Source organism: Heptranchias perlo, chromosome 20 (assembly GCF_035084215.1).
Source record: "Heptranchias perlo isolate sHepPer1 chromosome 20, sHepPer1.hap1, whole genome shotgun sequence".
Classification (NCBI taxonomy): domain Eukaryota; kingdom Metazoa; phylum Chordata; class Chondrichthyes; order Hexanchiformes; family Hexanchidae; genus Heptranchias; species Heptranchias perlo.
Genome location: NC_090344.1, coordinates 13,166,482 through 13,182,055, shown reverse-complemented (window position 1 = coordinate 13,182,055; position 15,574 = coordinate 13,166,482). Strand labels below are relative to the sequence as shown.

At 37.7% G+C, this 15,574-nt stretch overlaps 1 protein-coding gene across 1 annotated transcript in view; it reads left to right on the top strand.

Moving 5' to 3' along the window:
• The first annotated feature begins 5,074 nt into the window (after nucleotides 1-5,074).
• LOC137335927 (deleted in malignant brain tumors 1 protein-like) overlaps nucleotides 5,075-15,574 on the top strand; it is a 60,450-nt gene continuing 49,950 nt past the window's right edge. The window contains exon 1 of the mRNA XM_068001440.1: nucleotides 5,075-5,558. Coding sequence (XP_067857541.1) covers nucleotides 5,075-5,558 — 484 coding nt within the window. The remainder of the gene's footprint in view (nucleotides 5,559-15,574) is intronic.

Below are 15,574 nucleotides of genomic sequence, written 5' to 3'. Positions count from 1 at the left end.
AGACTTTATCGCTGTACTGAGCGGTCACTCACAATCTAACAACAAGATCTAAATGCTCAGACAACAGACACACGATGATATGAACACCAAAAACAACAGTCTGAGCTTCAGATAAAATTGAGAACAAAGGGAACTACAGGCCAGTTAGCATGACATCAGTCGTCGGGAAAATGCTGGAATCCATTAGTAAGGAAGTGGTAACAAGGCACTTAGAAAATCATAATATAATTAGGCAGAGTGAGCATGGTTTTATGAAAGGGAAAACGCGTTTAACAAATTTATTAGAGTTCTTTGAGGATGTAACTAGCAGGATAGATAAAGAGGAACTAGTGGGAAAGTAAGCTGTGAGGCGGACACAGCAAGTCTGCAAAGGGGATATGGACAGGTGAGGTGAGTGGGCAAGAAGCTGGAAGACAGAGTATAATGTGGGGAATGTGAGGTTATTCACTTTGGTAGGAAGGATAGAAAAACAGAATGTTTTTTAAATAGTGAGAAACTATTAAATGTTGGTGTTCAGAGAGATTTGAATGGTCTCGTACAAAAAACACAAAAAGTTAGCATGCTGTTGCAGCAAGCAAAAGGAAGGCAAATGGCATGTTGGCCTTTAATACAAGGAGTACAAGAGTAAGGAAGTCTTACTGCAATTGTACAGGACTTTGGTGAGACATCACCTTGGAGTACTGTGTACAGTTCTGGTTTCCTTATCTAAGGTAGGATATACTTGCCTTAGAGGCGGTGCAACGAAGGTTCACGAGATTGATTCCTCAGATGAAAGGGTTGTCAGTGTGGAGAAATTGAGTAGAATGGGCCTATAGTGTTTGGAGTTTAGAAGAATGAGACGTGGTCAATTGAAACATGCAAGATTCCAAGAGAGCTTAAACGGGTAGATGCTCAGAGGTTGTATCCCATGGCAGCATAGTCTAGAACCAGGGACATAGTCGCAGGATAAGGGGTCCGCCATTTAAGACAGAGATGATGAGGAATCTCTTTACACAGAGGGTTGTGAATCTTTGGAATGCTCTAACCCAGAGCACTGTGGATGCTGAGTCGTTGAATATGTTCAAGGCTGAGGTAGATAGATTTTTGAGCTCGAGGGGAATCAAGGGATATGAGAATCGGGCAGGAAAGTAGATTTGAGGTTGAAGCTCAGCCATGATCCTATTGAATGGCAGAGCAGGCTCGAGAGGCCATAAGGCCAACTCCTGCTCCTATTTTTTTATGTTCTTATGTTCTAAAGGGCTAGAACATTAGAAAGGATATATTGGCCTTGGAAGGAGTGCAGTGCAGTTTCACCAGAATGATACCATGGCTCCAAGGTTTAGATTATGAGGAGAGATTACATAAACTCGGCTTGTATTGCCTTGAATATAGGTTAGGGGGTGATTTGATTGTGGGTTTTAGGATTTTGAAACGAATTTAAAGGGCAGATGGAGAGATTTTTTTCCACTGATGGGGAATCGAGGAGAAGGGGACCAAACCTTAAAGTCAGACCCAGACCATCCAGGAGAGAAGTTTGGAAACACTTCTTCACGCAAGAATTGGTAGAAATGTGGAAGTCTCCCAAAAAAGCAGTAAAAGCCTCTCAATTCTTAATTTTAAATCTGAGATCGATAGATTTTCGCTTACAAAGGGTATTAAGGGGTATGGAGTTATAGTATCATTGTAGGTAGGGCACAGGAGGAAGCCATTCGGCCCATCATGAAGTGTCATTAACAGGTGCAGAAAATAATCAATAAGGCTAATGGAATGCTGGCCTTCATATCAAGAGGACTAGAGTACAAGGGGGCAGAAGTTATGCTGCAGCTATACAAAACCCTGGTTAGACCGCACCTGGAGTACTTTGAGCAGTTCTGGGCACCGCACCTTCGGAAGGACATATTGGCCTTGGAGGGAGTGCAGCGTAAGTTTACTGGAATGATACCTGGACGTCAAGGGTTAAGTTACGAGGAGAGATTACACAAATTGGGGTTGTATTCTTTGGAGTTTCGAAGGTTAAGGGGTGATCTGATCGAAGTTTATAAGATATTAAGGGGAACGGATAGGGTGGATAGAGAGAAACTATTTCCGCTGGTTGGAGATTCGAGGAGTAGGGGTCACAGTCTAAAAATTAGAGCCAGACCTTTCAGGAGTGAGATTAGCAAACATTTCTACACACAAAGGGTGGTAGAAGTTTGGAACTCTCTTCCGCAAACGGCAATTGATACTAGCTCAATTGGTAAATTTAAGTCTGAGATAGATAGCTTTTTGGCAACCAAAGGTATTAAGGGATATGGACCAAAGGCAGGTATATGGAATTAGATCACAGATCCGCCATGATCTTATCAAATGACGGAGGAGGCAAGAGGGGCTGAATGACCTACTCCTGTTCCTATGTTCCTATGATCCATTGTGCTTGTGAAAATGCTATCCAATTAGTCCCATTTTCCTGCTCATTCCCTATAGCCCTGTAAAGTTTTCCGTTCAAGTATTTATCCAATTCCTTTTTCAAAGTTACTATTGAATCTGCTTCCACCTTCCTTTCAGGCAGTGCATTCCCGATTCGAACACCTCGCTGTGTAAAAACATGTTTCCTCATGTCGCCTCTGGCTATTTTGCCGATCGCCTTAAATCCGTGTCCTCTGGTTACCGGCCCTTCTTCCACTGGAAATAATTTTGCCTTATTTACTCTTTTAAAACCGTTAATGATTTTGAACACCTATAATCAATCTCCTCTTAACCTTCTCTGTTTGAAGGAGAACAACCCCAGATTCCCCAGTCTCTCCACAAAACTGAAGTCCCTCATCCCCGGTACAATTCTAGTAAATCTCTTCTGCACCCTCTCTAAGGCCATGACATCGTAAAGCGTGCTGCCCAGAATTGAGCACAATTCTCCAGCTGAGGCCGATCCAGTGTTTTATAAAGTCAAGGCAGGTAAATGGAGTGAGGAAACAGATCAGCCATGATCTCATTGAATGACGGAACAGACTCGAGGGGCAGAACGGTGTACTCCTGTTCAAATGTCCTATGTCCTTATGTTACAGTGCCTGCACGTTAAATTTCAGGTGAGATTTTTGTCTGATCCATGGGTCCCCTCTAACGCTATACTTTCTGTCCATCACATTTTAGGGGAGATTTCTGCTGATCTCAGTGTTGCCTCTTACTTTACAGTGTGTGTCCATTACATTCCAGGTGAGATTTCTGTCTGAGTCCAGGATCCTTCTGATTCTATAATGCTTTACCTTTACATTTCAGGTGAGATTTATGTTTGATCCCAGGGAATCAATTAACGCTATAATGTATAGGGTTTGCCCATTATATTTCAGGTGGAATTTAAGACTGATCCCAGGAGCCCCATTGACTCTCGCGTATCTGTCCAATAGATTTCAGGTGAGATTTCTGTCTGATGCCAAGGAAACGCTTTCACCCTGTGGTTCTGAACTCTTGGAAATGCAGTCGAAGAAATCGCTCTGTTCCATTCTCCTTCATGGTTCTGAACTCCTGGGCAAGTTGTCGGAAGTCTCCCTTATCTACATGTGCCAGACCTACTGCCAATTTATGGGGAGGATTTAGGGAACAAAATGGAAACCGTTTCAAGAGGGGAGGACCACGGGTAACAGCAGATGGTGTCTGAGTGACCGGGAGGGAGAATCGATCCCAAGGTGAGGATATACCCGTTCAACCTCCCTGACATGCGGCCGTGTATTTCCCATTCCGCAGTTGGTGATGCGAGAGCCTGGTGTATGGTACTGGAGTTAAAAATGTGGAACATCAAGGAGCCTGGCACACCGCCAGCGTTCCTGTGTCTCCACATCCACCGCGATGATGGCAGTTTCACCTACTAATGGCTGAAGCTGAAACTCTGAGACCTGGGAGGACTGCCAGTGGATGCATCACCTGCAGACATAAGCAGCGAGAAACCGCCACCACCCCCCACCGGTGTCCTCTCTTTGTGCCAGATATGTATAGCCGCAGTTCCCGGGGCAGAGACTGAAACTGTGCTCAATGTGAGATATGTATAGCCGCAGTTCACGGGCAGAGACTGAATCTCTGCTCAGTTTGAGATATGTAAAACTGCAGTTCCCAGGGCAGCCAGTGAGTAACAGCACCATTCTGAGACCGAACACTGAGACAAGCTCCAACTTCAGTTGGTGTGATGGAGGGTGGGAAATCCATCGCATGAATAACAACCAGGTTATTTGTTCGGAGTGATTTCATATTACTGTGTTGCATAGAATGATCTCAATATATTAGAATTTAAATCAACTGCTACTGTAATTTGTGAAGTGACCTGTAGCTGCTCGGGGCCTATCCCAATGGGGTTATTGGTCCTGCTGTGGACCGGCTGATGCCGATCATCAGTGGGATGGTGACCTGCCGGACTCGGGAATCTCCCAGCTCGGGGTGTTCATGGATGTCACATTCTCCTCTCTGTACCGGGAAAGGCAATTTGAAAAGGTCAGTGAAATGATGATCCGTAAAATGATGATCAGTGAAATGATGACCGGTGAAATGATGAGCAATGAAATGATGATCGGTGAAATGATGATCGGTGAAATGATGAGCAACGAAATGATGATCGGTGAAATGATGATCGGTGAAATGATAATCGGTGAAATGATGATCGGTGAAATGATAATCGGTGAAATGATGATCAATGAAATGATAATCGGTGAAATGATGATCAGTGAAAAGATGATCAGTGAAATGATGATCAGTGAAATGATAAACGGTGAAATGATGATCAATGAAATGATGATCGGTGAAATGATGATCAGTGAAAAGATGATCAGTGAAAAGATGATCAGTGAAATTATGTTCGGTGAAAAGTTGATGGGTGAAATGATGATCAATAAAATGATGATCGGAGAAATGATGATCAGTGAAATGATGACCGGTGAAATGATGATCAATGAAATGATGATCAATGAAATGATGATCGGTGAAATGATGATCAATGAAATGATGATCGGGAAAATGATCATCGGTGAAATGATGATCGGTGAAATGATGATTGGTGAAAAGATGATCAGCGAAATGATGATCAGTGAAATGATGATCAACGAATGATGATCAGTGAAATGATGATCAACAAATGATGATCAGTGAAATGGTGATCAATAAAATGATGATCAGTGAAATGATGTTCGGTGAAATGCTGATCAATGAAATGATGATCGGTGAAATGATGATCGGTGAAATGATGATCGGCGAAATGAATTTTGGTGAAAAGATGATTGATGAAATGATGAGCGGTGAAAAGGTGATAAATGAAATGATGATCGGTGAAATGATGATCGGTGAAATGATAATCAGTGAAATGATAATCAGTGAAATGATGATCGGTGACATGATAATCAGTGAAATGGTGATAAATGAAATGATGATCGGTGAAATGATGATCGGTGAAATGATGATCAATGAATTTGATTTGAGTCCAAGAAAACTCCTTCCTCGGTTTTCCATCAGTTTCCACCACCCACCACCCGGTTATTCCGTTATTTTGCATTATCACAATGCCCGATCTGTGACTGGTTTCCTTTTCATACTCACACAGGCCATTGGTCTCTCAGGAGAAGGCGGTGGGTGGAACCTGGGCTGATTGTATTAAAAAATAGGCAGCTTACTTCTCATTGGGGAATTTTACCGGACTGCAATTCACGCTTCACACCTGACTAAAATCTATTGGTTAATTGGAAGGAAACATTGGTTTCTGTACAAATTGTTGTGAACGAATTAACTCCCAGATCAGTCAGGTGGTGCTGGAGTTACCGCTCGGTATCTGTTAACAGTTCGGTTAATGTTCAGGTCCCATCGGTGTAAGCGGCTCCCGGAACGATGCTGAGGCCCTTCCTGACCCTATTTCTATTAGAGGTTCTGAACTGTGAGTTATTGATTATGGAAAGTATTCCGTTATCTATTGATACGGTGATTATTATTAAAATATCTTCCTCATTAATATAATAATTGATCTTTACTACAGAACACATTGAGGTGATGAGGAAAGGAAATGTTGTTTTCTTGAATTGTAATAGTGTCGTGTAGAGTTTAATGACAAATCGGGGCTTGTTTATCAATTGCCTGCTACCTGCGGCTCTTGCACAGACAGAGCAGACTGCAGTTGAAATTCTAATCGGCCTATTTAAACTGAGCCTGTTGGAAGTAGAGCGCGGTCACTGTTAGAATAGAGAGTATCGGAGTCTGGGGTGTGAGTTAACTCACTGAGTGTAGAACACCAGTCAAAGCTGCACCTACTGCCGACTGATCCCACACAGACATTTCTGTCCCTAATATTTCTTGAAGAAGCGCTGTCTGACCCGCGTGAGATACAGAGAATTGATCTAAAATATTGTGACTAGTTTGTTCAGCATTGGATTGCTGGACAACGACTATAAATATTGTGTTATTAAATATTAAGTGGAGGTGGAACCAATATTGTTTAAGTTAGTATTAATCGTTAATATAATTATTATTAAGTACAGTCTCCAAAAATGATGTTACTGAAGATCCTAAATCTCCGGTGAATTTGCAGTATCTGAATTTTTGTTTAGTTATTGATATCTTCAAAATTCTTACTTTTATATTAAATTAAGCTTTCCATTTCATACAGTGCTATGTAGAGTGTCATGTCGTAATTAATGTTTTATAATCTCCTTCCACATGCTCCATAGTTTGTACACAGTGTCCTGTAGAGTGCAATGAGATATCGGGACTTATTTCTCAGTCTCCTTCCAACTGCACGTTATTTTGCTGAGTTTATCGGTCTGTAACTGCGTTCGGTTTCTCACTCGATCCAGTCTGTGTTTGATTATATTTATTAATCTCTATCAATAAGAAATGCTGTTTTACAGACAGTGAAATTTTCTCGCACTGTTATGAGACAGGTTATGCGTTTACTTTAAGTATCAGGGTAAATCTAATTTCATTTCATAAAACTGATTTAATACTAAAATATTATTTATGGCGGCGATTTAAAGAGCGTTGATTACAAAGCATAGAACAGAGAAAAAAATGACATTTATTTTACTCCTTGAATCATTTTCACAAATCTTGTGCTCATAAAAAATAATTTATAGAAAAGGTGCATATTTTATTCAATATTTGTCATTGAATGCGATCGTGTAATGTGAACATTGTAAAGTAGAATTTAAATTGTACATTTTTGTTCAATGCACATTTTTGGTTGTTTGTCTAATTTTACGCTCCATCTGCTTCATATAGAAAACAATCCTTCATTTCTGTCGGTGTCTGTGATAGTGTTTAGCATGTTTTAGATCTGATTAACAACTAGTTTAAATTACCGGAGGGCATTTGCGTCAAACTTAGATTTAAAACCGAAATTGAATAAAAAAATACCGCGGCAGTTTGTTTCATTTTGTCCCCTGCGGCTCTTTCGAGACAGAGCAGTCTGGAGTTGAAATTCTAATCGGACTATTTAAACTGAGCCTGTTAGAAGTAGAGCGGGGTTACTGTTGGAATAGAGAGTATCGGAGTCTGGGGTGTAAGTTAACTCACTGAGTGTCGAACACCAGTCAAAGCTGCACCTACTGCCGACTGATCTCACACAGACATTTCTGTCCCTGATATTTCTCAGTCGAAGCGCTGTCTGACCCCCGTGTGATACAGAGAATTAAACTAAAATTACGTTAAACAGTTTGTTCAACATTAGATTGTTGGACAAGGTCTATAAATATTGTATCATTAACTATTAACTAGAAATGGAACCAATACTGTTTCAATTAATATTAATTATTAGTGTAATTATTATAAAGTACACGCTCCAGAAAATAATAACAAAGTTTCTGAATCTCCGGCGCATTTGCTGTGTGAGTATTTTTGTTTAGTTAGCGATTATCTTCAAAATTAGAACCTTTTTATGTCAAATAATTCTTTCTGTTTGAAAACTTGGATGCAGAGTGTCTTGTAATTAATGTTTCTTGATCTCCTTCCACATGCCCCATCCTTTTTATACAGTGTCCTGTAGAGCTTAATGAGACATCGGGACTTGTTTCTCAATCACCTGCCACATGCTCGATACTTTTGTTAAGTTTGTCGTCGATGATTTAGTTCAGTTTCTCGCTGTTTCCAGTGCGTGTTCTGTTATATTCATTAATCTCCACCAATAAGAAATGTTGCTTTACAGACAGGGAAACGTTCTCGCACTGTTATCAGATAGTTGGTGCGTTAACTTTAAGTATTTAAATCTCATTTAATGTTATAAAACTGATTGAAAACAAAAATAATCTTTCTGTAGGTGTTTTAAATAGGGTTGATTGCAACGCATAAAACAGAGAAAGACATGAAATGTAATTTGTTCCCAGAATCATTTTCACAAATCTCATGCTCATGAAAACCAATTTATAAAACGAGTGCATATTTCATTCCAGTTTGTCTTTGAATGCGATCGTGTGATGCGTAAATTAAAAAGTATAATTTAACTTGTATAATTTGTGTTCAATACAGATTTTAGTTTGTCTGATTTTATGTTCCATCAGCTTCAAATATACATCAATCCTCCATTTCCAGCGGTGTCAGTGAACATGTTTAGCATATTTTAGATCTGATTAACACCTAGTTTAAATTGCCGGAGGACAATTGTGTCAAACCGAGATTTAAAAACCGAAATCGATCACAAATACGGTTGCAGTTTGTTTTAATTTGTCCACTGCGACTCTTGTACAGACGGAGCAGACTGGAGTTGAAATTCTAGTCGGACTATTTAAACTGAGCCTGTTCGAAGTAGAGCGGGGTCACTGTTAGAATAGAAAGTATCGGAGTCTGGGGAGTAAGTTAACTCACTGAGTGTCGAACACCAGTCAAAGCTGCACCTACTGCAAACTGATGACACACAGACATTTCTGCCCTCGATATTTCTCAGTGGAAGCGATGTCTGACCTCCATGTGATACAGAGAATTGAACTAAAATATTTTGACTAATTTGTTCAGCATTATAATGTTGGACAAGGATTATAAATATTTTATAATTAAATATTAACTAGAGATGGAACCAATATTGTTTCAATTAGTATTAATCGTTTATATAATTATTAATAAGTACAGTCTCCAAAAATGATGTCACTGAAGATCCTAAATCTCCGGCGGATTTGCAGTGTCAGAAATTTTGCTTAGTTACTGATATCTTCAAAATTCTAACTTTTATGTTGAATTAAGCTTTCTATTTCATACAGTGCTAGGTAGAGTGTCATGTCGGAATTAATGTTTTATAATCTCCTTCCACATGCTCCATACATTTTATACAGCGTCCTGTGGAGTGTAATGAGATATCGGGACTTGTTTCTCAGTCTCCTTCCACCTGCACGATATTTTTTGTTGAGTTTGTCGGTCGGTGACTCCATTCGGCTTCTCACTCTTTCCAGTCTGTGTTTGATTATATTTATTAATCTCTATCAATAAGAAATGCTGTTTTACAGACAGTGAAATTTTCTCGCACTGTTATGAGACAGGTTATGCGTTTACTTTAAGTATCAGGGTAAATCTAATTTCATTTTATAAAACTGATTTAATACTAAAATATTATTTATGGCGGCGATTTAAAGAGCGTTGATTACAAAGCATAGAACAGAGAAAAAAATGACATTTATTTTACTCCTTGAATCATTTTCACAAATCTTGTGCTCATAAAAAATAATTTATAGAAAAGGTGCATATTTTATTCAATATTTGTCATTGAATGCGATCGTGTAATGTGAACATTGTAAAGTAGAATTTAAATTGTACATTTTTGTTCAATGCACATTTTTGGTTGTTTGTCTAATTTTACGCTCCATCTGCTTCATATAGAAAACAATCCTTCATTTCTGTCGGTGTCTGTGATAGTGTTTAGCATGTTTTAGATCTGATTAACAACTAGTTTAAATTACCGGAGGGCATTTGCGTCAAACTTAGATTTAAAACCGAAATTGAATAAAAAAATACCGCGGCAGTTTGTTTCATTTTGTCCCCTGCGGCTCTTTCGAGACAGAGCAGTCTGGAGTTGAAATTCTAATCGGACTATTTAAACTGAGCCTGTTAGAAGTAGAGCGGGGTTACTGTTGGAATAGAGAGTATCGGAGTCTGGGGTGTAAGTTAACTCACTGAGTGTCGAACACCAGTCAAAGCTGCACCTACTGCCGACTGATCTCACACAGACATTTCTGTCCCTGATATTTCTCAGTCGAAGCGCTGTCTGACCCCCGTGTGATACAGAGAATTAAACTAAAATTACGTTAAACAGTTTGTTCAACATTAGATTGTTGGACAAGGTCTATAAATATTGTATCATTAACTATTAACTAGAAATGGAACCAATACTGTTTCAATTAATATTAATTATTAGTGTAATTATTATAAAGTACACGCTCCAGAAAATAATAACAAAGTTTCTGAATCTCCGGCGCATTTGCTGTGTGAGTATTTTTGTTTAGTTAGCGATTATCTTCAAAATTAGAACCTTTTTATGTCAAATAATTCTTTCTGTTTGAAAACTTGGATGCAGAGTGTCTTGTAATTAATGTTTCTTGATCTCCTTCCACATGCCCCATCCTTTTTATACAGTGTCCTGTAGAGCTTAATGAGACATCGGGACTTGTTTCTCAATCACCTGCCACATGCTCGATACTTTTGTTAAGTTTGTCGTCGATGATTTAGTTCAGTTTCTCGCTGTTTCCAGTGCGTGTTCTGTTATATTCATTAATCTCCACCAATAAGAAATGTTGCTTTACAGACAGGGAAACGTTCTCGCACTGTTATCAGATAGTTGGTGCGTTAACTTTAAGTATTTAAATCTCATTTAATGTTATAAAACTGATTGAAAACAAAAATAATCTTTCTGTAGGTGTTTTAAATAGGGTTGATTGCAACGCATAAAACAGAGAAAGACATGAAATGTAATTTGTTCCCAGAATCATTTTCACAAATCTCATGCTCATGAAAACCAATTTATAAAACGAGTGCATATTTCATTCCAGTTTGTCTTTGAATGCGATCGTGTGATGCGTAAATTAAAAAGTATAATTTAACTTGTATAATTTGTGTTCAATACAGATTTTAGTTTGTCTGATTTTATGTTCCATCAGCTTCAAATATACATCAATCCTCCATTTCCAGCGGTGTCAGTGAACATGTTTAGCATATTTTAGATCTGATTAACACCTAGTTTAAATTGCCGGAGGACAATTGTGTCAAACCGAGATTTAAAAACCGAAATCGATCACAAATACGGTTGCAGTTTGTTTTAATTTGTCCACTGCGACTCTTGTACAGACGGAGCAGACTGGAGTTGAAATTCTAGTCGGACTATTTAAACTGAGCCTGTTCGAAGTAGAGCGGGGTCACTGTTAGAATAGAAAGTATCGGAGTCTGGGGAGTAAGTTAACTCACTGAGTGTCGAACACCAGTCAAAGCTGCACCTACTGCAAACTGATGACACACAGACATTTCTGCCCTCGATATTTCTCAGTGGAAGCGATGTCTGACCTCCATGTGATACAGAGAATTGAACTAAAATATTTTGACTAATTTGTTCAGCATTATAATGTTGGACAAGGATTATAAATATTTTATAATTAAATATTAACTAGAGATGGAACCAATATTGTTTCAATTAGTATTAATCGTTTATATAATTATTAATAAGTACAGTCTCCAAAAATGATGTCACTGAAGATCCTAAATCTCCGGCGGATTTGCAGTGTCAGAAATTTTGCTTAGTTACTGATATCTTCAAAATTCTAACTTTTATGTTGAATTAAGCTTTCTATTTCATACAGTGCTAGGTAGAGTGTCATGTCGGAATTAATGTTTTATAATCTCCTTCCACATGCTCCATACATTTTATACAGCGTCCTGTGGAGTGTAATGAGATATCGGGACTTGTTTCTCAGTCTCCTTCCACCTGCACGATATTTTTTGTTGAGTTTGTCGGTCGGTGACTCCATTCGGCTTCTCACTCTTTCCAGTCTGTGTTTGATTATATTTATTAATCTCTATCAATAAGAAATGCTGTTTTACAGACAGTGAAATTTTCTCGCACTGTTATGAGACAGGTTATGCGTTTACTTTAAGTATCAGGGTAAATCTAATTTCATTTTATAAAACTGATTTAATACTAAAATATTATTTATGGCGGCGATTTAAAGAGCGTTGATTACAAAGCATAGAACAGAGAAAAAAATGACATTTATTTTACTCCTTGAATCATTTTCACAAATCTTGTGCTCATAAAAAATAATTTATAGAAAAGGTGCATATTTTATTCAATATTTGTCATTGAATGCGATCGTGTAATGTGAACATTGTAAAGTAGAATTTAAATTGTACATTTTTGTTCAATGCACATTTTTGGTTGTTTGTCTAATTTTACGCTCCATCTGCTTCATATAGAAAACAATCCTTCATTTCTGTCGGTGTCTGTGATAGTGTTTAGCATGTTTTAGATCTGATTAACAACTAGTTTAAATTACCGGAGGGCATTTGCGTCAAACTTAGATTTAAAACCGAAATTGAATAAAAAAATACCGCGGCAGTTTGTTTCATTTTGTCCCCTGCGGCTCTTTCGAGACAGAGCAGTCTGGAGTTGAAATTCTAATCGGACTATTTAAACTGAGCCTGTTAGAAGTAGAGCGGGGTTACTGTTGGAATAGAGAGTATCGGAGTCTGGGGTGTAAGTTAACTCACTGAGTGTCGAACACCAGTCAAAGCTGCACCTACTGCCGACTGATCTCACACAGACATTTCTGTCCCTGATATTTCTCAGTCGAAGCGCTGTCTGACCCCCGTGTGATACAGAGAATTAAACTAAAATTACGTTAAACAGTTTGTTCAACATTAGATTGTTGGACAAGGTCTATAAATATTGTATCATTAACTATTAACTAGAAATGGAACCAATACTGTTTCAATTAATATTAATTATTAGTGTAATTATTATAATGTACACGCTCCAGAAAATAATAACAAAGTTTCTGAATCTCCGGCGCATTTGCTGTGTGAGTATTTTTGTTTAGTTAGCGATTATCTTCAAAATTAGAACCTTTTTATGTCAAATAATTCTTTCTGTTTGAAAACTTGGATGCAGAGTGTCTTGTAATTAATGTTTCTTGATCTCCTTCCACATGCCCCATCCTTTTTATACAGTGTCCTGTAGAGCTTAATGAGACATCGGGACTTATTTCTCAATCACCTGCCACATGCTAGATACTTTTGTTAAGTTTGTCGTCGATGATTTAGTTCAGTTTCTCGCTGTTTCCAGTGCGTGTTCTGTTATATTCATTAATCTCCACCAATAAGAAATGTTGCTTTACAGACAGGGAAACGTTCTCGCACTGTTATCAGATAGTTGGTGCGTTAACTTTAAGTATTTAAATCTCATTTCATGTTATAAAACTGATTGAATACAAAAATAATCTTTCTGTAGGTGTTTTAAATAGGGTTGATTGCAACGCATAAAACAGAGAAAGACATGAAATGTAATTTGTTCCCAGAATCATTTTCACAAATCTCATGCTCATGAAAACCAATTTATAAAACGAGTGCATATTTCATTCCAGTTTGTCTTTGAATGCGATCGTGTGATGCGTAAATTAAAAAGTATAATTTAACTTGTATAATTTGTGTTCAATACAGATTTTAGTTTGTCTGATTTTATGTTCCATCAGCTTCAAATATACATCAATCCTCCATTTCCAGCGGTGTCAGTGAACATGTTTAGCATATTTTAGATCTGATTAACACCTAGTTTAAATTGCCGGAGGACAATTGTGTCAAACCGAGATTTAAAAACCGAAATCGATCACAAATACGGTTGCAGTTTGTTTTAATTTGTCCACTGCGGCTCTTGTACAGACGGAGCAGACTGGAGTTCAAATTCTAGTCGGACTATTTAAACTGAGCCTGTTCGAAGTAGAGCGGGGTCACTGTTAGAATAGAAAGTATCGGAGTCTGGGGAGTAAGTTAACTCACTGAGTGTCGAACACCAGTCAAAGCTGCACCTACTGCAAACTGATGACACACAGACATTTCTGACCCCGATATTTCTCAGTCGAAGCGCTGTCTGACCCCCGTGTGATACAGAACATTGAAATAAACATATTTTGACTCATTTGTTCAGCATTAGAATGTTGGACAAGGACTATAAATATTTTATAATTCAATATTAACTAGAGATGGAACCAATATGGTTTCAATTAGTATTAATTATTACTACAATTTTTGTAATGTACACTCCGAAGAATACTCTTATTGACAGGTCCTAAGCCTCCAAGTAAATGATGTGTGACTATTCTTGTTTAGCCAGTGATTATCTTCAAAATTATAAACCTATTATGTGAAGTTAAGCTTTTTATTTGATGCATTTGGATGTACGGTGTCTTCTTGTAAGTAATGTTTCTTGATCTGTATAATTATTCATCTCTATCAATAAGAAATGCTGGTTTACAGACAGGGAAACGTTGTTGCACTGTTATCAGATATATTATGCGTTTACTTTAAGTATTAAGGTAAATCTAATTTCATTTTACAAAACTTATTGGATGCTAAAATACTATTTTTGTAGGTGATTTGAAGGCCGTTGATTGCAAAGCATAAAATAGAGAAAAAACATGACATTTATTTCACTCCCTTAATCCTTTTCACAAATCTTGTGCTCATAAAAACCAATTTAGAGAAAATATTTAATTCAATATTTGCCATTGAAAATCAAATTATCTACCAATTTCTAAAAAGCGTGTATATTTTATTCTAATTTTTCTCTGAATGTGATCATGTGATGTGTAAATTAAAAATATAAATTAATTTGTACAAGTTTTGTTCACTGCACATTGTTGGTTGTCTGATTTTGTGTTCCATCTGCTGCAAATAGACAACAATCCTCCATTTCTGTCGGTGTCAGTGAACATATTGAGATTATTTTAGATCTGATTAAAAACGAGATTAAATTGCCTGAGGGCATTTATATCAAACTTAGATTTAAAACCGAAATTGAATAAAAATAACGCGGCAGTTTGTTTCATTTTGACCCCTGCAACTCTTGCACAGACGGAACAGACTGGAGTTGAAATTCTAATCCGACTATTTAAACTGAGCATGTTAGCGGTCACTGTTAGAATAAAGAGTATCGGAGTCTGGGGTGTGAGTTAACTCACTGAGTGTAGAACACCAGTCAAAGCTGCATTGACTGATCCCACACAGACATTTCTGTCCCGATATTTCTCAGTAGAAGCGCTGTCTGACCCCCGTGTGTTACAGAGAATTGAACTAAAATTATTTTATATAGTTTGTTCAACATTAGAGTGTTGGACCAGGTCGATAGATATAGTACAATTAAATATTAACTAGAGATAGAACCAATTCTGTTTCAATTAATATTAATTATTAGTATAATTATTAGAAAGTACACGCTCCAGCAAATAACATAACTGAAAGTTGCTAAACCTCCGGGGCATTTGCTGTGTGAGTATTTTTGTTTAGTTAGCGATTATCTTCAAAATTAGAACCTTTTTAGATCAAATATTTCTTGCTGTTTGTGAATTTGGATGGACAGTGTCTTGTAATTAATTTTTTCTGATCTCCTTCCACATGCCCCATCCTTTTTATACAGTGT